This window comes from Aquarana catesbeiana, linkage group LG11 (assembly GCF_042186555.1).
Source record: "Aquarana catesbeiana isolate 2022-GZ linkage group LG11, ASM4218655v1, whole genome shotgun sequence".
In the NCBI taxonomy this organism is placed as follows: domain Eukaryota; kingdom Metazoa; phylum Chordata; class Amphibia; order Anura; family Ranidae; genus Aquarana; species Aquarana catesbeiana.
Genome location: NC_133334.1, coordinates 282,514,766 through 282,539,626, shown reverse-complemented (window position 1 = coordinate 282,539,626; position 24,861 = coordinate 282,514,766). Strand labels below are relative to the sequence as shown.

The 24,861-nt window shown below is 46.0% G+C and overlaps 2 protein-coding genes across 2 annotated transcripts in view; one reads left to right on the top strand and one right to left on the bottom strand.

Moving 5' to 3' along the window:
- LOC141112859 (VPS9 domain-containing protein 1-like) overlaps nucleotides 1-24,861 on the top strand; it is a 74,774-nt gene that overhangs the window by 12,582 nt on the left and 37,331 nt on the right. Inside the window, 1 exon segment of the mRNA XM_073605960.1 lies at nucleotides 8,993-9,021. Coding sequence (XP_073462061.1) covers nucleotides 8,993-9,021 — 29 coding nt within the window.
- On the bottom strand, nucleotides 3,830-22,801 carry LOC141112858 (VPS9 domain-containing protein 1-like; the record flags this gene model as incomplete). The annotated part of the gene is given in 7 exon segments (XM_073605959.1): nucleotides 3,830-4,263; nucleotides 9,801-9,886; nucleotides 16,997-17,084; nucleotides 17,155-17,207; nucleotides 17,321-17,383; nucleotides 22,369-22,480; nucleotides 22,564-22,801. Coding segments are annotated over 7 exon segments (1,074 nt in total), but the record flags the coding sequence as incomplete, so codon positions are not given.

Genomic DNA, 24,861 nt, shown 5'->3' with positions numbered 1-24,861 from the left:
TTTAAAGGTAAACTTATCCTTTAATGTAAACGTCTAGTGCTGAGACTTCTCTAGACGACGATCTCTGCTGGAGAGAAGCAGACTGCTGACTAGGACACTGGAAAATGCAGATGAGTCCAGACTTTCCTCTCCTCATGACAGAAATCCAGAGCTGTCACGCCATGCAGATGTAACACCGTCACCCCCTCTGTCTGACCTCAAATCTATGTAGAGCGCTCTGTGTATTCCTATATACTCTGTGCTGACCTCTGCTGGAGGTACATGTGAAGTGTTCAGCAGAACTTCCCCAGCAGTCACACTATAGTTATGTAATAAAGGACAAGCTTATCCAACATCAATATCACCGATCAATCACATTATAGAGAAATATATACTGGGTCACACTTACCACGTGTCTGCAAACATACTGTATGGGGGATGGTTACAAGAACTGGGGAGTGCAGAATCTGGTGCAGCTGTGTATAGTAACCAATCGGCTTCCAGGGTTTATTCTCAAAACTTTAATTGAAGAAGCTGAAGATAGAAGCCGATTGGCTGCCATGCACAGCTGCACCAGATTCTGCACTCCAGCAAAATCTCCCCTGGGTGCAGTGGCGGCCCATCCTTTAGGGGCGCACGGGCGGCATCCCCCCCATCCATGTGCCCGGGCCCCCTGTTCTACATACAGGGCACCGGACCATGGATTCCAGTTGGGGGGAGGGGAGAGTTCTAAGCATGTGATTAGAGCCAGAGGCCTAAATAGGCTTCAAAGGGTGGGCTCTGGGTGCAGAGCGCTGTGCTCCGAGCCCACCCAGCTGTGTGACAATAGCGAATTAATGTTCGCTAATGCCACACTGATCCTCCTCCTGGCCAATCAGGAAGTGGGTCTTCAGACCCATCGCCCAATTGGCTGAAAGGACAGGCGATCCTATTGGACGCCTAAGAAAGAGGAGGAGACGCATGGCGGGAGAGGACGCCGTGATGCAGAAGAGGGGGAGGAGAGGACACAGGAGCCCACCGCCGCAACCTAGATGGGATAAGTGCCGGTTTGATGTCCGCCAGAGCGCGAGCCGGATTGGGCGGGGGGGTGGCGGGGATTGTAGACAGATTCTCCTCTTTCTGCTGCAGAACTCCAGGATTTCTTTCTACCCGGGTGAACAGCCTAAAGCTGAAATCCAGACAGCCGGCTATTCACACAGATAACATACAGATGTGAGTGCAGTTTTACCTGCAAAACCAATTTTATTTCTTTACATCCAGTTATAAGATTTACACATTTCTGTAACATAGCAACCCTATCTGGCAGGAGACCTCATTTCCTTCTGCTGCAGCTCAGTAATACCTACAGGTCTTACCCCCCCCCCCCCCCCCCCCCCATCTTTTCCCCCAGTCTGTGAATGGACAGTGACCAGAGCAATAACAGACTGATGAGCTCATCTCTGTCACTCTGCTCTCTCCTCCCTCCTATCCACATGCTACTTACACTACACCAAACACGACTGGTTGCTTGTGGTGCTCCTGCCAATCCCAGCATGAGCTCTGCTGTACAGGTATTGCAAAAGGCTGATATTAAGTCAATACATTGTTTGTATTTAACCCCTTCAATACCGGACACTTTTACCCCCTTCCTGCCCAGACTAATTCTCAGCTTTCAGTGCTGTTACACTTTGAATGACAATTACGCGGTCATACAACACTGTACACATAGGACATTTTTATCATTTTTTCACACAAATAGAGCTTTCTTTTGGTGGTATTTAATCACCACTGTGGTTTTTTTGGGTTTTTTTTTTTTAGCAAAATAAATGAAAAAAGGCCAAAATAATCTTTCTTCATAAATTTAAGCCAAAATATATTCTGCTTCATTTATTTGGTGAAAATAACTCAAATCAGTGTCTATTATTTAGTTTGTAGGAAAGTCATCGAGTCCACAAACTATGGGATATATATCTGAAAATCGATCAATCCGGATGCACCAACAGCCGATCTCATTTCTTGAGGCCCAAAAATGTCAGGATGGTACAAATACCCCCCCAGATCACCCCTTTTTGGAAAGTAGACAGTCCGAGGTATTTAGTAAGAGGCATGGGCGAGTTTTTGGAAGTTGTCATTTGTTGTCACATTTTTTGGAAAGTAAAGAAATGTAAAAAAAAAAAAAATCTTTCACAATATTTACATTTTTTTTTACATCCTGTCACCAGTGCAGTACGGTGTCATAACTGGTGTGGCGGTGATCAAGGACACTGACCGGTGACAGTATGTAAAAAGAAAAAAAGAAAAGAAAAAAATTTGTAATTTTTTTTTTTTTCTTACTACATTTTTTTATTTTTTTTTTATTCATACAGTGACCAGAGCAATACAATGTTACCACATTAACATTGTACTACTCTGGGGAGGTGATCAGGATTTGTTTTTCTTTACTCACTATGATTGCTTAGAACTGTGCATTTTACAGTTATAAGCAACCATTTTTTTCTGGATGAAAATTACTCAGTGTTTACTATTGTGATTAGCTGTGATTGGCCCTGTCTGGACCATGTGATGACTGTGATCAATCACAGAGCTCATCACAATAGTACGCAATCAAAAGGCATGGATCAAAGCCTTTCATTGTGTACAGCGGTCATGTGATCTGCTGTGATTGGCCAGAGCGGTCACATGGTACTGCTAGACACGGCTGGTGACAGATCGCGCCAAAGCGCGGCCCGATCCTGGGATGGCGTCATATGGACGTCTTCCCAAAACAACAGTGCTCCTGCCCAGCCGTCATTTTACAACAGGCCAGGTTGGAAGAGCTTACCTATAGGCAACGCTGTGTCCTGGCCTAGGCCGACGAGGCCCAGACCTAGGCAAGCACTTTGCAGGGGGCGCAGCACGGAAAGAGTCCCCCCGGGCTTGCGCTAGTGTAGCTCCAGTCTTACCGGGCGGACTGGGCTGAGAGGCAAATTAGTCTAGCGCCCCCATAAAGTGGCCGCGCTGCTTCAGGTATGCGGGCGGCTGGCATTCCACAACTGTGGGGGGGGGGGGGCGCCTCTTCTAATTTTGACTGTCCTCTCATCCTGGACCACAAACCTTCCTCACTGTGCTATATGTTTTCTGCTGCGCCATTGGCATGGTTATAGCTTCCTAGTCCTCTCCATGAAATTATCAGTAATTTGTGCTTAAAGTAGAACTATAGGCAACACTTTTTTTTTTTTTTCCATTTTGGATAGAGTAAGGGAGGGTTATGGCCCTTGTCAGTTTATTTTTTACCATCCCTGTCCCATTGCAGAGATTTCCCTTCACATCCTGCCTCATAGCCAAACAGGAAGTGAGAGGAAATCTATGCAAATTAAGGGAATCCATTGCCCCCCCCCCCCCGGCCCTCAAAACTAGTGTCCCCACTCAAAAATTTCAGGACGGGTCTTAAACAGCAAGGGGTGTGGACCTAACAGGAAAGGGGTGGGCCATATGTAAATTAGGGGGTGCACGAGTTTAGTCAGGCCTAAGGCAGCACAAAACCTAGATACACTACTGCCTATAGGTACTGTAAATATCTCCTAAATGTGTGCCGTTTAGAAGATATTTACCGTACATGCAGCCAGTGATTGAGTGGAGATGGAAGCCAGCTCGCCACTGGAAGGCTTCATTCTAAGGTAAGTGTCACGTAATGTGCTAGTATGCATCGAGTACTAGCACATTATAGCTTTACCTTGCAGGGTTAAAAAAAAAAAAAAAAACAAAAAAAAAAAAAACAACACAAAAAAAACAAAAACACATTTCATAGTACAATAACGAATACAGAGCAACATGGCTGTGTGTATTTGCCTGGAGTTGAGCTTATTCTAGGCTGGACTCTCTCAGCACTTACCTCTGGCGTTGTGGATCTCTTTCACCACCGTATTTAAATACTGCGAAGCTGACAATCCCACCAGAGGCACAGGTCCAAGGAGGCAAGAAGGAGAAAAGTAATGTTCTAGGTCCTCAAAGGAGCTCTCAATGTCATTGCTGCCCAAGTCGTCATTGCGGCTATCTGTACTTTTCTCGAGGCTCTGCAGCTCCTCGCTTATAGAGAAGCTGTGCTGAATGGAGAGCCGGGGGCTGCTGGGGAGGCAATACAGACTCTGAGAGCTTTTCAGTTTAGGACCCTCGGGGGCCGGGAAGGAAACGAGTTCTGCAGGGAGTGACCGGTGACCGGAGGATGAAGATTCCCGAGACGGGTCTTTGCTGATGATCGGGTATAGGCGGTTGTAAATCTGGCACTGGAGATGCCGGACTAGTTTGGCAATCGGATGATCTGGGGTGCTGATACAAGGAAAAAAAATAAAACAAGAATTAGTTACGTTTTTTAAATTAATTTTAAAATATTTACTGACCAGCAACCCCAAAAACACCATAGAGGAGAGTGAAAGGGACGGATGCAGGCACAGGTGATGATTAATTCTGATGTACAACGCATTGAATTTTACTTTATGCAGCTTTTCAGTACAAATGACGCTCCAGACCGGGTTTCAGATACCAGGAAGAAAATTCAGAGCATAGTAAAAGAGCTGGTACTGTCAGGAAATCCTATTTCTCATGCAGACACTTATGCAGTGCCTAGTGGGTTACCGATTCGCATGCAGACATACAGTTGTGGCCAAAAGTTTGGAGAATGACACAAATATTAATTCGTAAGTCTGGTGCCTCGGTTTCTATGATGGAACTTACGTATACTCCAGAATGTTATGAAGAGCAATCAGATGAATTGTAATTAATTGCAAAGTCCCTCTTTACCATGAAAATGAACTTAATCCCCCCAAAAAAACATTTCCACTACATTTCAGCCCTGCCACAAAAGGACCGGCTGACGTGTCAGTGATTCTCTCGCTAACTCAGTGTTGATGAGGACAAGGCTGGAAATCACTCTGTAATGCTGATTGAGTTGGAAGCTTTAAAAAAATGAGGGTGGTGCTTGAAATCATTATTCTTCCTTTGTTAACCATGGGTTCCTGCAAGGAAACACGTGCTGGAAACACGTAGAGTCGTTACTGCTTTGCTCAAAAAAGGGAGTCACAGGCAACTAAGATTGCACCTAAATCAACCATTTATCGGATCATCAAAAACTTTAAAGGAGAGAGGTTCAACTGTTGGGAAGAAGGCTTCAGGGCACACAAGAAAGTCCAGCGAGCAGATGGTTACACCAAGCGGAGGGGACGGAGGGAGATGAGCCCCCGCCCCCCCGCGGTTCCCCATATTACATGATGAAGCACATTTGTGTACCAACTAGAGGAGGTTCCCTCTTTTTATTTTCTATCTTTGTTTACATTTTTTCGGTTGAGGTCTTTACTATTTATACCTAAAATAAGGACAAGGATACATAAAACCTCAAATGTATACAAGATAATTTGTGTTGTAACCGACTTGTCACTTGTACCAATACTTTATACTAAGAAGGTAAATGTCGATTTTGTATTTGTTAAAATTTTCTGAATAAAAATATTGGAAAAGAAAGAAAGAGTCCAGCGAGCACCAGGACCGTCTCCTACAGTTGATTCAGCTGCGGGTTCCGGGGCACCACCAGTGCAGAGGGGAGGGGTTGGGGGTAGTGATCGGGGCACCACCAGTGCAGAGCTTGCTCAGGAATGGCAGCAGGCAGGTGTGAGGACATCGGCACACACAGTGAGGAGAAGACTTTTGGAGGATGGTCTGGTGACAAGAAGGGCAGCAAAGAAGCCACTTCTCTCCAGGAAAAACATCTGGGACAGACTGATATTCTGCAGAAGGTACGGGGATTGGACTGCTGAGGACTGGGGGAAAGTCATTTTCTCTGATGAAGCCCCTTTCCCATTGTTTGGCCAATCCGGAAAACACCTTGTCTGGAGAAGAAAAGGTGACCATCAGTCCTGTGTCATTTATCCTGAGACCATTCATGTGTGGCAAACAAAGGGTTGGGGGGCACACCCTAAACATACTGTACATTTCTAAGGTTGGTACTGCTATAAAGACCAATATACAAACTGAACCAGAGAATAGCACACACCTACAGAAAAAAAGGTTGCTTTCAATATATATTCGTATTACAGTGCCTTGAAAAGTATTCATACCCCTTGAAATTTCCCACACTTTGTCATGTTACAACCAAAAACGGAAATGTATTTTATTGGGATTTTAAGTGATAGATCAACACAAAGTGGCTCATAATTGTGAAGTGGAAGAAAAATGATAAATGATACAAATAAATCTGTGAAAAGTGTGTGTGTGTGTGTGTGTGTGTGTGTGTGTGTGGGGGGGGGCATTTGTATTCAGCCCCCTTTACTCTGATACCCCTAACTAAAATCTAGTGGAACCAATTGCCTTCAGAAGTCACCTAATTAGTAAATAGAGTCCATCTGTGTGTCATTTAATCTCAGTATAAATACAGCTGTTCTGTGAAGCCCTCAGAGGTTTGTTAGAGAACCTTAGTGAACAAACAGCATCATGAAGGCCAAGGAACACACCAGACAGGTCAGGTATAAAGTTGTGGAGAAGTATAAAGCAGGGTTAGGTTATAAAAAAAATCTCCCAAGCTTTGAACATCTCACAGAGCTCTGTTCAATCCATCATCGGAAAATGGAAAGAGTATGGCACAACTGCAAACCTACCAAGACATGGCCGTCCACCTAAACTGACCGGCCGGGCAAGGAGAACATTCATCAGAGAAGAGCCAAGAGGTCCATGGTAACTCTGGAGGAGCTGCAGAGATCCACAGCTCAGGTGGGAGAATCTGTCCACAGGACAACTATTAGTCGTGTTCTCCACAAATCTGCCCTTTATGGAAGAGTGACAAGAAGAAAGACATTGGTGAAAGAAAGTCATAAGAAGTCCTGTTTGTAGTTTGTGAGAAGCCATGTGGAGGACACAGCAAACATGTGGAAGAAGGTGATCTGGTCACATGAGACCAAAATTCAACTTTATGGCCTAAAAGCAAAACGCTATGTGTGGGGAAAACTAACACTGCACATCACCCTGAACACACCATCCCCACTGTGAAACATGGTGGTGGCAGCATCATGTGGTGGGGATGGTTTTCTTCAGCAGGGACAGGGAAGCTGGTCAGAGTTGATGGGAAGATGGATGGAGACAAATACAGGACAATCTTAGAAGAAAACCTGTTAGAGTCTACAAAAGACTTGAGACTGGGGCGGAGGTTCACCTTCCAGCAGGACAACGACCCGAAACATCCAGCCAGAGCTACAATGGAATGGTTTAGATCAGGGATATGCAATTAGCGGACCTCCAGCTGTTGCTAAACTACAAGTCCCATCATGCCTCTGATCTGGGTGTCATGCTTGTGGATCTCGGAGTCTTGCTATGCCTTATAAGAATTGTAGTTCTGCAACAGCTGGAGGTCCACTAACTGCATATCCCTGGTTTACATCAAAGCATATTCATGTGTTAGAATGGCCCAGTCACAGTCCAGACCTAAATCACATTGAGAATCTGTGGCAAGACTTGAAAATTGCTGTTCACAGACGCTCTCCATCCAATCTGACAGAGCTTGAGATATTTTACAAAGAAGAATGGGCAGAAATGTCCTCTCTAGATGTGCAAAGCTGGTAGAGACATCCCCAAAAAGACTTGTAGAGAAAGGGGGTTCTACAAAGTATTGACTCCGGGGGGCGCCATACAAATGCCCCTCCCCCCACACTTTTCACATATTTGTATCATTTATCATTTTCCTTCCACTTCACAATTATGTGACACTTTGTGTTGGTCTATCACATAAAATCCCAATAAAATACATTTACGTTTTTGGTTGTAACAAAATGTGGAAGATGTCAAGGGGTATGAATACTTTTTTAAGGCACTGTATAGCATGTATACCAGGGTCCTGTCTCTCATGCAGACATGTATGCAGTGTATACAGAAGTCCTTAGTGTCATATAATATGCACTGTGTATATTAGTGGCACACAGCTGCAGGACTGCTGCTTATCCAATTCACAAGCTGTACTTTGCACTCAATAGTTTATGCAGATCTTCAAATGAGATGGGCTGTGTGCCTCGGCTTTCATCTACATTACAAGCTACCTTCCTTTGTTTATCCACAGGTGGGGGGGGAGGGGGGGGGGGGTAAAGACTCCACTTTATTTGTTCACTTCCTCACATTTACTTAGTGGGAGAGAGACTATTGCCACAACAGAGCTCAGCTCTGTGAATACCATCCGATTAGCATATTCGGGGAGATGCATCGCAGGCGTCGTAGATTTTTGCTTAACCGCTTCAATACCGGGCCAATTCTGACACTTTGCTCCTACATGTAAAAATCATCATTTTTTTGCTAGAAAATTACATAGAACCCCCAAACATTATATATGTTTTTTTTAGCAAAGACCCTAGAGAATACAATGGCGGTTGTTGCAACTTTTTATCTCACATAGTATTTGCGCAGGAATTTTTCGAACGCGTTTTTTTGGGGAAAAAAACTGTTTTGTGTTTAAAAAAAAAAAACCAAAACAGTAAAGTTAGCCCAATGTTTTTGCATTTTGTGAAAGATGAAGTTACGCCGAGTAAATAGATACCTAACATGTCACGCTTCAAAATTGCACACGCTCGTGGAATGGCGCCAATGTTCGGTACTTAAAAATCCCCATGGGCGACGCTTGAAATTTTTTTACTGGTTACATGTTTTGAGTTACAGTGGAGGTCTAGGGCCAAAATTATTGCTCTCTCTCCAACGTTCGCGGCGATACCTCACATGTATGGTTTGAACACCGTTTTCATATGTGGGCGGGACTTACGTATGCGTTCGCTTCTGCGTGCGAGCACACGGGGACAGCGGCGCTTTAAAAAATTTTTTTTTTTTATTATTGTTAATCATATATTTTCTTTTTTTTTTTGACACGTTTTTGAAAAAATAAAAAAATTGATCACTTTTATTCCTATTACAAGGGATGTAAACATCCCTTGTAATAGCAATATAACATGACAGGTGCTCTTAATAGTGAGATATGGGGTCTATAAGACCCCATATCTCACCACTAGGCTGGGAAGCCTGAAATTAAAAAAAAATAAATAAAACGATCGCCGCTTCCAAGCCGAAGCGGCGCCGTTTTTTTGAATGGAGAGGCCGGGCGTGATGTCATAACACCGCGCCCGGCCTCCGACGATCATAGAGACTCCGGGGACCATTTGGTCCGCCGGAAATCTCTATGATCTACATCCGGCTCCGGCGGATCCACTCTCCGCCTCACCGATCGCAACGGTGAGTCGGAGCAGGCACCGGTGGGTGGCGGGGGGGGGAACGTCCCCTCTCGCCTCCCATAGGAACGATCAAGCGGCGGAACGGCCGCTATGATCGTTCCTATGGTGTAGAGATTCGCCGGCTGAAACCGGCAATATCTGAATGATGTCTGTAACTACAGGCATCATTCAGATATACCTGCTCAAAGCCAAGGACGTCATATGACGTCCTTGGTATTGAAGTGGTTAAAGATCAGAGAGCTGAAGTTGGAAGATGTAAGCCAGCCATGCATGGATTGAAGTTTGACTGGTTCAGCAGGGACCAGGTATCCATGTATGGGGCCCCCTGGTTGTATAGAAGTCGATGGGACTCTGTACAGCCAGTCTGTTGGGTTTTTCCGAACGATCGGTGCCGCCAGCTACAGCCAGCAACACCGATCACTGTGTCCTGACGGCAGGGAAGGCTCATCGCTGGGAGAACACAATAGCTCTGCGGGAGAGATTTGGAGGTGGATGGGGGAATCTGCACTTTTTTTTTGGTTTAACAAAAAAAAAAAAAAAAAAAAAGAAATGTATAATGTATGGCCAGCTTTAGGCTGCTACTGACATCCTGCAAATGTTAAGCAATACGATGAATACCTGAATATCTGATAAACGTAGTTGGATATCAGGCTTGGGTCGTTGGCGTTGCTCTTTATCTTCTGCTTGCAGGTCGATGTCCATCCCTAGAGAGTGAAATAAGAAAAATTGAATGACATGCACACAATGAGTGATACCGATCGCCACAATGGATCTCTATCAGCTGATCACTATCATTGAAGGCCGGGTTCACCTATGTGGATGAGGGTTTCCCCCGGATAGCAGGAGACTGTGACCGGCTCTCTATGGAGCTCTCTATGGAGCCGGTTCACATATCTCTGGGGCGGCTGCGGAGCGCACTGCACAGAAACGCTGTGCGTCTTTAGCTCTGTCTCAGGGCCGAGTTCAGCCAAAGATTCAGCCCCCGATTCGTCCCTGAACTGCAGAATGGGGACGCGCGGCGTTCCTGTGCGATCCGCAGCCGATTCCAGTGTGAACCCGGCCTGAAAGTCTATTTAAACTCAAGAGCCCGAGATTTAATATATTGCAGCTTATCGGTCCTTATATGTGGCTTCATTAGACTTCCTTTTCTCTGACTCTTTTTTTCCCTCTACTTTCACACAGTAATCCCCCGTACACACGATCGGATATTGATCGGACGTTCCCCGATTGGGGGTCGGTGAGTGCACTGATTCCCGCCCCCAACCCTCCCAAAAAAAAATGACCACCAGCCGCCACTGTATGACGTCCTATGGGCTTAAAGCAGAGCTCCACCCAAAAGGGGAAGCTCCGCTTATCTGCTTCCTCCCCACTTCTGGGAGACCTGGCTGCAGCGAGATGTGGCGAGGTCCCCCGGAAGTACGGCCCCCCCTCCCCCTCCCTCCTCCACTGGGCCATTCACAAAGAGCAGTGTGCATCGTGCATTTACAGAAGGGAACCGGCTGTGAGGACGCAAGGCGGCGGCATGGAAACATCAGCTGGGGTGCCGACAATGCTGGATTCCAGGACAGGTATTAAAAGTCAGCAGCTACAGGATTTGCAGCTGCTGATTTTTATTTTTTCAGTGGGGGGGGGGCCTGAACCTCCCCTTTAAGAACCCAAGATTTGTAATATATTGCAGCTAACGAGTCCTTAGACGTGGTGACTGCATTAGATTTATTTTTCTCGGCCTCTACATACACCTGGTGATACTGTCGGTAACACACAAAGATCTCGCATGGATGTCGATCCAAGGGGTGTAGCCTTTGAGGACATACAGTAGATCCTGTGCAATTAACAGGCACTGCCCCCCTTCTGTATCATCCATGAAGAAACTGCTCCGCATGTCTCCTGGGAGTGGCCCTTTGCACAGGACCTATTGAGGGCCCTGGAACCAGAACTCCCTTTGTACCACGCACATGACACAGACACGCTCCACCATTCTCATTATCAGAGCAATGATCTGGAGCACATGCATGTAGACAGGAAGTGGCTAAAGGAGTCTTGAGGGGATCAGCAACACCAAGATGAAAAATTCATCTCATTCCCCCACCACTACAAAAAAAAAAGAAAAAAGGGGGGAATGAAAACAAAGGCTGTGCTCCTCAGATAACTCCAACAAGAAGAATGGAAATTGGAAAAAGAAAATGCCAAACAAGCACAGTGACAATACACATGAATAGACATACACAAGTGCTTACAGGAAGTGTCACATCCTTGGGCAGAACTTCCTGGGAACGCTGAAGTCCGGACACATTATCATCCAAATAACTAAGATCTGACCTTCCCATCCAAGTGACACCGCAGGGTGCCACAGGACAGAAAACAAGGGGAAATTATTCCATTAAATAAAAAACTCAACAGAGGTTCTAACCCTCCCCTACCCCAAAACTTCAAGAAAATGTTTTGGCTGAAGTTTGACTTTAAAGCAATTGTAACCCTAAAAAAATAAAAAACTTATACAGCATGGTGCTTGTGCAGAGTCATTTGTCCCTCTGTATGCTGTAAAATACCTGGTTGATCCTGCCTGTTCCTGTGCCCCCCTGTGTGTCAGACCACAGTAATCATGGCTGCAGATCCACGGTCAGTTTACTTGCCTCTGTCAGCCTGCTGCTCTCCTCTCTGCCTACCTGTCAGCTTTTGAGCCAGTGCTGATGTGTTGCACAGCGTCTTCGTTTTATAAAAACTGATGCAGCGCAATACCTTATTTCAAACCGCCGCTGTGCGGTCACGTGACCTCCTGTCGCTCTCCTCCTGGCTGATGTCAGAGGGGGGAACCTCAGTGCCCCCCCCCCCCCACTGTAGTCCTCAGATCGGGGAAAAAGAGCGGTGGTAGGTCACGAGACCTCCTGTCGCTCTCCTCCTGGCTGATGTCGGGGGGGGACCTCAGCTCCCCCCCCCCCCCTCCGCTGTAGTCCTAAGATCGGGGCACAGCAGCGCTCTGAAATAAGGTCTTGCGTTGCATAATCTTTATAAAACTGTGACACTGTGCCACACAGCTTCATATAACAGAGGGGATTGTAATAATTAGACAAAGTGCCTCAAGGCCTAATGCACACTGTGTGCCAATAAAGCCATTTTTAAGAGTGTTTTTTTTTTTTTCCCTCTGCCTCTGAATGGCCCTCCATGTCAACCTATATGTCCATTCACACTAAAGGCATTTTCAAGCGTTTAGGAAGCAGAAAAAAAAAAAAAAAAAAAAAAAAAAAAAAAAATCGCTTAGATTGGTGGTTTTGGGAGCGTTAGGAGAGGAACATTTCAGCAGAAAACAAGACACCCGACGTGCCTCAACACCCGACGTGCCTCAACACCCGACGTGCCTCAATGTGTGTAAAGACATCAAAGCACTGGCCACATTTTGGGCTTGAGTGTTCATTAATTTCAATGGCCAGAATAAATTAAAGGAGAGGTTCACTTCAAAACATAAATGCACATTTTTTGCAGGTATAAAATGTGCATTTTTAAAATTTTTTTGTAGGACCCCAGAAAGCATCGCACCCATGGTCAGCAGATCACAGGCGCCATACAGGACTCCTACAGACCCTCAGTGTGAGCGATTTGCCCGTACATAGTACATCATACGGGTAAGCAGTTCTACACTGGCAGGAAGAATCAATGGACTATCACAGCGCTCAACAGCACCCCGATAGCTCATTGAGAACTACAAGCCGAAGGATGTTGGTACTGGTAGTTTTCACATTCACAGAACTCTGTGAACGAATGTCAGAGCCCTGCATGGCGGGAGTGTGTGTGTGTGTGTGTGTGTGTGTGTGTGTGTGTGTGTGTGTGTGTGTGTGTGTGTGTGGTGGATTGCGAGGGCTGGAGCTACAGCAACCTATGTTCAGGGTGTAACATGTTAAAAATGGTGAATTTATCCTTTGATATTCTGAGCAATGAAATAAATGAGCGCCTAAGCAGGTTTGCAAAATGCAGCTTTAGGGGTGTTTATAACGCTGCTTTTCTCCTGCCAGGGGGGGGGGGGGGTGTTCAATCACTCTGTGTTGCACGGGGCCTAAATAATATAATTAGGAGTAAATGAGATGTTGATTTTGGCCAACAAAGACAATACTTTGGTGGGTAACAATCTAGGCTAAGTTCACACTAACATTAAATAAAAAAAAAGTGTTTGAGAGGCGTTAAAAACGCCCCTCAAATGATACAATGGACAGAACACACTGCTGTTCACACTATCAAAACATGAAGCAATAGCGTCGCTTCAACATTGAAATCTCATGTCAAGTCAGGAGACGTTTGAAGCCTTTCAACGCCTCCCATTCAAGTCTTTGGTAACGCTTCACAATGCTCTGGCAGACAGTTGCAGCGTGGTTGCGGGGTGGTTGCGGGGCGGTTGGGGGGCATTAAGATTAGTTTATTTCCTGTAATGGAAGAGGCATTTGTGAAGCGGTTCTAATGCTCCTTTACGCTCATCAAAGGCTTCAAAACTGCCCAGAGGGCGTTTGGGGAGCATTTTTAACTCAACATAAATGGCTGTAAAAGTAAAGTCTAAAGCCCAAACTAACGCTATAGGAGCATTTGTTAAGCATTAGAAATGTAGTGAAGTGTGAACACGCCCCGAATGCTGCTGGTGTCTTATATGTTGGGGACAACAGCGGGAAAAATATCCCTAAGGCCCCTTTCACAGGGCCAGTTTGCTGCGGCCGCCGGATTACTGCAGTAAGAATCTGCAAATTCTTGCTGCTGGAATGACCGGGTTTAGCGATCAGCGGCTGCTCAGCCTATATAAACGAATGGAAGTCTGTCAGCGGCCACTTGCTGCTGGAATGACCGGGTTATGCGATCAGCAAGAATTTGCAGATTCTTAGCAGGAATCCGGCGGCTGCAACAAACCAGCTGTGTGAAAGGGGCCTAATATTGTCCCCAATTCCACAATTCATGGTGTCTACAGTAGCTGTCATCAGTGCTGGGACAAGGTCATCCAGCGCCCAGGGCAAAGATGCCAAACTGTGCCCCCCTTTGCCTTAGGGTTAGGGTCAGGGTGCCCCCACCCCTGTAATAAACCATTGCGCCAGGGGCAGCCGCCCCTCCTGCCCACCCCTTGTCCCGGCCCTGGCTGTCATTATGGATCCATTATAAATAGAAGGATCAATAAAGGCAACTCTGTCATTATGATGCAGAATGTGAACATTTTACCCATCCGGTGGGCAATGATTTAGATCACAGATTTTCAGCATTTGCGAGGGGACAGCCCGTCTCCTGCTGAGCGCTGTGTTTCTCTGACTGACCTCCGAATCAGTGTGAAGTGATGGAAAGACCAGCATGAGGACTCCCAGCACCCAGCAGGGGACATGCTAATTCAATCACTTAGGAGTTCATTACAAGTTAAACAAGATAGAAGGAGCCAGGCGGGGGTTTCCAGTGTCTTGGAATCAACATAAACCTACACAATGGAGTCACCTGTGAGATTTCCATTTTTTTAACACTCAGAAGTGCCGAATAGCAGCGGCACTCTTTGCTGTGCAAGAAATCAGAAGATCAGACTTGCTGCAAGCGACGGAGGTCAGAATTCAGCTGCTTCTTTAAAGCATGCTCCAAACTCGCATTATTTTTTTTTTCATCATAGCGACCGGATCACTTTAAGAATCCAGCTGTCCAGAGAATGATGCCTTCTTTATAGGTTTAAAGTGTTAGTTCACCTTATTGGAACAAATCCCCCCCCCCCAATGCACTTACCTCAGTGAGTGATACAGTCTCACTATCAACGCAGACAGATGCGGTGGTCCTGGGGTTTGAAAAAACATGGTTCTCTGCCTCTTCTTTCTCTAGGGATGCCGGTACAGATTAGAGCCGTTCTGATTGGTCGGCGCAGTCACGGGCCGGTGTCGGCCCATTTCAAATGCTCTGATCTGTTCTGGCGTCCCTAGGGAGACAAGAGGAAGAACAGCACAATGCACCGGGCTGCGTGGATGCTAAAACTGTATCAGCCATGGAGGTAAGTGCAGCGGGGACTGGGGGGGGAGGGGTGGGGACGTTGTAGGGTGTTAGTATCCATTTATATTTTTTCAAAAAAGGTGAACATTCCTTTGGAGTAGAGAGGCACGGTTGTTTTTCCCTCCGGGGGGGTTTATCCTTTTCCTATTGTTTTTAATTACTGGTTTAAAAATAAAAAAAAAATAAAAAAGCTACTACACTGCATTGCGGGATAGGGACAGAGATCCGAATGGCTTAGTTAAGCCCCTTTCACACTGGGGCAGGAGGTGCGTCAGCGGTAAAGCGCCGCTATTATTAGCGGCGCTTTACCGTAGTTTTAGCTGCGCTATTCAGCCGCTAGCGGGGGCGGTTTTTCCCCCCCGCTAGCGGCCGAGAAAGGGCTAAAAACCACCGCAGGAGCTCCTTCACCGCTCCGAAGATGCTGCTAGCAGGACTTTTTTTCCCGTCCTGCTAGCGCACCGCTCCAATGTGAAAGCTCTCGGGGCTTTCACACTGGAGACACAGCAGAGGCTATTTCAGGTCGGTTTGCAGGCGCTATTTTTAGTGCAATAGAACCTGCAAACCGCCCCAGTGTGAAAGGGGTCTTAGGGAAGATCAATATTTGCACTGATGTGTGTTTGCTGCTCAATAATGTTGATGTAACACCTATCCGATGCTCTGCATGATTATTATTCTTGTGCAAAATAAAAAACTTTTTTCAAACAAACAAAAAAGAAAAAAAAGAAGAAAAAAAAAAAAAAAAAGGTGAACATTTTAAAGACAGTGTGGGGGCAGAATTCTTACCGCAAGAGACCTTAAAAAGGTATAAGAGGGCGAGTCAACCTACTGATACCCCCAGTTTTGGATGGGACTGACCTTTTTACATTCTAAAGCACAATTTCCCAATTTCAGTGTTGAGAAACAAGAGACAGAGGGGTGGATTTACTAAAGGCAAACAGATTGTGCACTCGGCAAGTGCAGTTGCTCCAGAGATTAGTAAAGACGGGGAAGCTTCACTTTGCAAAGATTACCCAATCACATGCTAGGAAAATTAAAAAAAAAAAAAAAAAAAAAAAATGTATTTTTGCTTGCACATGATTTGACGATTGAAGTCCGCAGAGCTTCCTCGCAATTAGTAAGCTCTGGAGCAACTTGCAGAGTGCTCAGTCTATTTGCCTTTAGGAAATCAACCCCAGTGTATCTTTTCCAGCCATTTAGGTAGAACTAATTTGGGAAAGGTGGGGTGGGGGGGTGGGGGGGGAGATTTACTAAAACTGGAGCACTCAGAATCTGGTGCAGTTGTGCATGGTAGCCGATCAACTTCTAACTTCAGCTTATTTCATTATGCTTTGACAATAAAACCTGGAGGCCTCGTTCACAGTGAACATGGCTTTAAAATCGTGCGACTTCATCTGAACTCGCAAGATTTCAAAGCCGCATTTCAGTCTGACTTCTGGGGGCGACTTGAAAGACATCTGTGCGGTGTTCATGCACAGATATCTATTGAAGTTGCCCCCAAAAAGTAGTGCAGGAACTACTTTTGGAAATCAGTGTGGTGCCGCAAAGTTGGCATCGCACCGTTTGTGATGTGAACGGGAGCGGAAGCCGATTGCTTTCTTTGCACAGCTGCACCAAAATTTTGCACTCTCAAGTTTTAGTAAATCTCTCCCAATGAGTTCATAAACAGCAACAGCTTTAGTCAGGCACACTAACTCTGAGGATATATCTGGAAAACGTGACCAGTCTGCTTCCACCCAAAATGAAAGCTGAGGATCACCAGAGTGACTTGGGAAGGTGAAGCCCTGGCTGACGTCTACAGGAGGTTATATGGGGGAATGCGCGGTACTCACATGGTCCTGCTCGTACTCCAGCACGGCGGTATACAGCCTCTTCTGCTCCTCCTGCTCTGGTGTCAGGGTCTCTCTTCTGAAGAAGCGTCTGCAGAAAACACACGGAAAGAGGGATATGATGTATCGGCACATCCTTCGAAGAAGCATCTCTAGTTTACCTGTCTGACTCTTCCTGCAGTCTGATTTTGCGTTCCTCTGCCTTCCTATGTAGCTGGAGGGGGGGTGGAGGTTAAGGAATTAGCATCTCTTAGGCCATTGTTAGCACTAGAAAACTTTATCATTCAAATGAACAGATCAGTGGACTCCGCCCACAATGAAGGATACCGTCTCTTCCCTAGCCTTAGCGATCTTCAGATTCTCCATCATCTGGCGCTGAAGTGACAACGTCTAGAGAAGAAAAAAAAAATGTATCCCGTTACAAGCCGTGTGACACCATCCACTATACAACATCCATCTGCTTTAAATCTCCGAAATAGAGCTGAACCCAAACTGTAGAAATCTTATTTTAACAAAAGTAGTTTTCAATTCTTTTAAAATTTGCGAAATCCCCCCCCCGACCAGAGCACTTTTTGCAATTCGGCACTGTGTCGCTTTAACTGACAATTGCGCAGTCCTGCAACGTGGCTCCCAAACAAAATTGACATCCTTTTTTCCCCACAAATAGAGCTTTCTTTTGGTGGTATTTGATCATCTCTGCGGTTTTTATTTTTTGCGCTATAAACAAAAAAAAGAAGCGTCAGTTTTGAAAGAAAAAACAAAACAAAAAACACAATATTTTGTACTTTTTGCTATAATAAACATCCCCATTTTCTTTTTTAAAAAAAAAGCAAATTTTTTCTCAGTTTAGCCCGATATGCATTCTTCTAAATATTTTTGGTAATTAAAAAAAAAAAAAAAAAACGCAAAAATCCGTATATTGATTGGTTTGCGCAAAAGTTATAGCGTTTACAAAATAGGGGATAGATTTATGGCATTTTTATTATTATTTTTTTACTAGTAATGGCGGCGAGCTGCGATTTTTATCATGACTGCAACATTATGGCGGACACATCGGACAATTTTGACACATTTTTGGGACCATTGGCATTAATACAGCGATCAGTGCTATAAAAATGCACTGATTGCTGTAAAAATGTCACTGGCAGTGAAGGGGTTAACACTAGGGGGGCGATCAAGGGGTTAATTGTGTCCCCTAGTGTGTGTTCTAACTGAAGGGGGGAGGGGACTGACTAGGGGAGATGACAGATCGCTGTTCATATTTTGTATGAACAGATGATCTGTCACATCTCCCCTCAGAGAACCGGAAACTATGTGTTTACACACACACACATCCTGGTTCTCGCCGTGTTTACGAGCGATCGCGGAAGCCCGGCGGTCATCGAGACCGCAGGGAACTCGCATCAGCTCCGGCGACGAGCAGCGGGCGTGCGCCCCTAGTGGCCGCCTTAAGGAGCGACGTAATATGACAGCAATTCCCCTGCCCGTGCCATTCTGCCGCAGTACAACTGCGGCGGCTGGTCGGCAAGCGGTTAAAAGATACCTGGCGATCCTGACATAGGAGGTCTGTGTTCAGGAACTGCCTGCTATGGGGTGACAACTGTCTTTCCATTGTGTTATTGTGTTGCCACCCCTTTCACCCGCACCCCTGGTGAAGACTACAAGTGGCCATGTCAATACAGATTGTGCTAGCATGGTCCACCATTGTCACCATCAGGAAGCCGGTCCAGGGCGATGATTCGCAGTTGTTGGTGGAGTGAGGACTGCTTCACACCAACAGCGCAGAGGCTGGTGCTTTGTGCGATTCGGCTGAGATCAGCGCAGCTTCCTTTTTTTTTATTTTTTTTTTATGCTTTTAAACTTTGAGAGGTCACACAAACATCTCATAATCATCATCATGGGCGGCACAGTGGTGTAGTGGTTAGCAATTTAGCCTAGCAGCAAAAAGGGGTCGCTGGTTTGAATCCCAACCACGACACTACCTGCCTGGAGATTGCATGTCTGTGCCTGCGTGGGTTTCCTCCGGGTTCTCCGGTTTCCTCCCACACTCCAAAGACATGCTGGGAGGTTAATTGGCTCTGGTCTAATTTGGCCCTAGTATATGTATGTATCAATGTGAGTTATGCCGCGTACACACGAGCGGACTTTACGGCATACTTGGTTCGGCGGACAGGAGTCCGTCGGACAATTCGATCGTGTGTGGGCTCCAGCGGACTTTTTTTTCTCAAAAGTTGGACGGACCTAGAAATGAATTCAAATCTGTCCGACGGACTCGAGTCTGGTCCAAAAGTCCGCTCGTCTGTATGCTAGTCCAACGGACAAAAACCGACGCTAGGGCAGCTATTGGCTACTGGCTATCAACGTAATTGTTTTAGTCCGGTCGTACGTCATCATGTACGAATCCGTCGGACTTTGGTTGATCGTGTGTAGGCAAGTCCGTCGAAAAGTCCGCCGGACAAAGTCTACCGTAAGGTCCGCTCGTCTGTATGCGGCATTAGGGACCGTTTTTTCTCAGATAATAGGTGCAGGAACTCAACCATGCACACCTCTCAACTTTCTGAGATGGGAATGAGGGAACCTATGAGCAAAAGTATGTAGGCATAAGACACACCCCTTGCCACACCCCCCTAAAGGAGAATTGTATAAAAAAAAATGTTTAAAGGGGTTGTGAAGGCTCGCGTTTTTTCACCTTCATGCATCCTCAACAGGGCAGTTGTACAGAAGTCAATTGGTAGATCGACTTCTGTACAATCATAATGCCCATATATGAATTTGAAATTTAGCCGGATTCTGCTGAAACAGTCAAATTTCGATCCATATGTATTGTAGAGCTGCACGATTCTGGCTAAAATGAGAATCGCGATTTTTTTGCTTAGAAGATAGATCACGATTCTCTCACAATTCTCACAGCGTTTTCGTTTTATTCATTGAAGTGTGTTTTTTTCCCAAAAAATTGCGTTTGAAAGACCGCTGGGCAAATACAGTGTGGCATAAAATATTGCAGCAATTGCCATTTTATTCCCCAGGGTCTCTGCTAAAATATATATAATTTTTGGGGGTTCCAAGTAATTTTATAGCAAAAAAAAATATTGATTTTAACTTAAGAAAGAAGCGTCAGAAAAAGATTTAGACTTTAAGTGGTTAAACTTCCTGCATTTACAGGTTGTTGAAAACTTGGCAGACTGCCTGGACTTTTTTTTACAAACAAGTGTATCCCTTTGATCTAAGAAGGAAGGTTAGTTACAATGTTTCATATTCTAAACTTGACAGACTGCCCACATGTTTTCTTTTTACAGCTGAGTGAGCAGATAGTCTCTCCACTTGTTGTATGAAAGAATCGGCAAACTCAGCAATATAGATCGTAGGGGGATTGAATCGAGATCGCGATTTTTTAATTATTAATTGTGCAGCTCTAAATGTATTGGTAGTTTAAGGTGGAGCTCCAGTCTCCCCCCCCAAAAAAATAAAATAAAAGCAAGCAGCTACAAATACTGTAGCTGCTGACTGTTATTATACGGACACTTACCTGTCCAGGGATCCCGCGATATCTTCACCCAAGCCGATTCTTCAATCGGCTTCAGGTGCAGGCACCGGCATCTTAAGTAAGGGAAACTGGCAGTGAAGCCTCGAGGCTTCACAGCTGGATTCCTACAGTGCATGCGAGAGCCACACTGCGCTTTGTGAATGGTCCCACAGTCTTCTGGGACCTGGGATGTGTCAAAACCAGGTACCCACCCCCGTTACCCCAAAAAGTGGCAAATGTGGCGGGGGGGGTGATGTAAACAAGCGGAACCTCACCTTTTTGGGTGAAGTTCTGCTTTAAAGCGATTGAAAAGGCTTGTTTTTTTTAAAATAACAAACATGTTATACTTCCCTCCTCTGTTCAGTTGGTTTTGCACAGAGCAGCCCCGATCCTCCTCTTCTCTGGTCCCTTTTTGCTGCTTCCAGCCCCTCCCTCCTCTGAGTGCCCCCTCAGCCAGTAGCTTGCTACAGGGGGCACCCAAGCCGAGTCAGAGCTCTGTGTATCTATTCAGACACAGAGCACCGACCTGGCCCCGCCTCCTCTATCCCCTGATTGGCTGACTGACTTTGATTGACAGCCGTGGGAGCCACTCCAGGAGGAGTGTCCTGCATGGCTGAGGAGATCGTGGACATCACTGGAGAGAGAAGGGGCTCAAGTAGGTAATTAGGGAGGTGCTGCTACACACAGAAGGTTTTTTTTCTTAAAGCGGAGTTCCACCCAAAAATGGAACTTCCACTTTAAGGGAAGGTGACCCCCTGACATGCCACATTTGGGGGGGTGGAAACCCTCTTTTTATAGGCACCCAGCTCCAACTTCCTCCCGGGTCTCCGCAGTTCCGGAAGTCTGTTAACCCCTCCCCCTCCTTCTCCTCAATCATCTGGGACACGTCACAGGTCCCAGATGATTGCCCGGCCAGTCACAGCGCGCCGCACGGCTCACGCATGCGCAGTGCATGCCCAGCTGTGAAGCCACAGCCAGGCACCCACAGGGACAATGTTGGTGCCGCAGAGAGGAGGGGGAAACCAGCGGGGCTTCGTTCCCCTGAATCGTTGGACCCTGGGACAGGTAAGTGTCCGATTAATAAAGTCAGCAGCTGCAGTATTTGTAGCTGTTGACTTTTAATTTTTTCTTCTTTTTTTTTTTTTTTTTTTTTTTTTTAAGCGGAACTCCGCTTTAATGCACAGAATGCACATTCTACCTTTACAACCCCTTTAAGTGATTCCTCAAAAAAAAAAAAAAAAAGACATCAAAGATTTATTGTAGTCGCTGACGTGTAACCTTAAGTGCCGGTTCACACAGGGGCGGCACGACTTGCAGGTCGCCTCAGCGAGGCGACCTGCAAACGGCTTCCGAGGCGACTTGCAAAACGACTTCTGCATAGAAGTCTATGCAAGTCGCCCCCAAAGTAGTACAGGAACCTTTTTCTAAGTCGGAGCGACTTGCGTCGCTCCTATTAGAACGGTTCCGTAGCACAGAACGGGAGGCGACTTGTCAGGCGACTAGGTCGCCTGACAAGTCGCCCCTATGTGAACCGAGCCTTAAGACTTCAAAGAGCAGAGGTTTGATTCACAACCTGCTTTATCCTCTTGTCTTCTGATATATTTTATAGATTGTGACTGAATAAAACAACACTTGGTGACAATGCCAGTGTAAAGCTGGCCATAGAGGGTTCTGTTTTTCCCCCATTCAGCCAGAAGGCTGAACGAGAGAAAAAAAAAAAAAGGAAGAAGAAGGATTCCTCCATCCACACAAGCAGGTTGATAGAGGAATTCCATTCCATCCATCGATATCCAGCATTACTCCAGCCGTTTTGTGTAACACAAACCAGACCCGGTAATATTTGGCCACTAACCAGGGAGGTCTTCTGAGCGGCCTGCCTTGGGTCCAGTCTAGAGAGACGAGCTTCGTATGTAGCTCTGAGCTTCTGGTTCCGTATGGAGGCCTCCTGCAGGGGTGTCAGCTCCCTGTGGATAAAGGACACACAGTTCACCAATGAACTGCTCACTACAGACTTCTTACAGTACTGATTCAGGTTCATCAGTTATACTTTTTGGCGCTTTGAGCCTCGGCCGCTCTGAGCATCTGAAAAACCTCTGGGGAGGGAAAGCCACAATGTTTCTGAACCTCATCAGAGCAAGACCTACGATGACCCCAGGACCGGCCCGTGGAGGCCCGGGAGGGCGCAGAGGTAGTTGGGGCAGGAGCAGAGACATTGGTGGTGGCTGGAGGATCAGGGATCTCCGAGATACGATTCTTCTGTGTCATCAAATCTCCATCAGCTTTACCTGTAGAAGGGAACACATTACACAATCATTAGGGGATTTCTTTACAAAAGTTCTTGAGAAAAAAGCCATCTCATACTTAAAGCGGTATTAAAGTGACTGAAAAGTCTCATTCTTTTTGTTTTTAAATAACAAACATGTTATACTTCCCTCCTCTGTAATGGTTTTGCACAGAGCATCCCTGATCCTCCTCTTCTCAGGTCCCTTTTCTGTGCTCCTGGCCCCTCCCTCCTGGTGAGTGCCCCCATAGACCAGCAGCTTGCTATGGGGGGGCACCCGACCTGAGTCAGAGCTCCGTGTGTCCATTCAGACACGGAGCCCCAACCCAGCCCCGCCCCCTCTCTCCCCCGATTGGCTGACTGACTTTGACAGCAAATAGTGCCGCTGCTGTGTCTCAGCCAATCAGGAGAAGAGTCCCAGACTGATAAGACACTCATGGACATCACTGGAGAGAGATGGGGCTCAGATAAATATTAAGGGGGGGGGGGCTGCTACCTGCTACACACAGAAGGTTTTTTCATCTTAATGCATATAATGCACCTTCTGCCTTTGCAACCCCTTCAAACCCAAATGCAAACATTTATAATATAGCTTACCAACTCCTAGATGTGATGGCTGCATTAGTTTTCTTTTTTTAGTGTTTCTTCTATTTTCATTTGGTCATCCTGCCAGTAAGTCTGTTTTTCACAGCACAAACTCTCCAGCAGAATATATCAGTTTACAGGGATGAGGCAAACCATTTAACACTGACAGGGGTGCATACAATGATCAGCTTTTATTGATGTAAAATCTTGATCCTAAGAGGAAAAAAACTGTAAAGCGTGAGATGGAGTTTGGCTTCAATGTGTTGGTCTATCTAAATCTGCAAGCCCATCTAACACTCCCCTCCCCCCAGACTGATAATGATGTCGTCTGCTGTGCCCATTCATCCAGAGAGGGTCACTGGATAGATCACCAGGTGAAAACAGGGGGGGGGGGGGGGGGGGGGGGAGCCTGTCATAAGTAAACGAATGATTGGTAAGCTCCAATATGTGACATTTTTGGTTTTGGGTTGAATACTGCTTACAGGAATTAAAGCTGAAATATGGTCAGAGGGGAAAAAAATCTATTATTTTGTCTTCTATTTTATATTTTTTTAAAGTAAAGTTTGTAAGAACCATTTATACTGACTTTTTATCGTGGACTTACGATCGTTCACTGTGACCGGTCAGCTGCAGCCCCTCAATTTGCAGGTGGCCAGTCTTGTTGGGGACCCCTCGCGCTATCAACACCCCGTCTGCTCTGTAATCAGCACAGGGCCGTGTAGATTCTATTTTTTCCCCCAAGCAAATGTGTAGCATCCCTGTCATCAGGATGGGATGTGCTGCTAGAAGACCCCCCCCATCCCCCCACTCCGCAGCGCTGAAGACGAGGAGGACTTGGATGAAGGCGAATAAAACTGGGCCACAGATACCCAAATCCGGGGACACACGTACTGAGACTCTGCTGGATCTGCAGGAACCGGACGATTTTCAGTAGGTGAGTACCGTTGTCTGTTCAACAGAAGCTGATCGAATGACCAGTCGTCCAGTCCTGCTGGAAAACCAGAATTTGATCAGCACTTGTAGCCAATGGCAGCAGCACTGATCAGTGTATTCTGGTGGGGGAAGGGGGGGGGTCCCTGCCGTCAGAATACAATAGCGCACTTGGGGAGATCCCTGCATACAAAATCACTTGATGTTGATCTGTATGTACCCAGCCTAATTTGGAAAAAAAAAAAAAAATAAATAAAATTGTCTGAGGGCGGGGGAAGGGCTAAACGCCATTTTTTCCTCCTAGCTGGAGTCTGGCTTTAATTTGCAATCTTTTTCCTTTTCCCAGACTGCAGAGACGGCCCGCTGTGCAGCTACACAAATCAACTGAGAAAACCTTATGTGTCTGTGGCAACACAGAGAACAATAAACAGCTGGCAGAGGCTCCTGAATTTACTAAACAAAAGAAAGAAAGAAAAAAGTGTATTCAATGTTTCCTTGTTAGAGAGACGACTCCTCACTTCCTGTCCATTTAATAACATCACCAGGAAA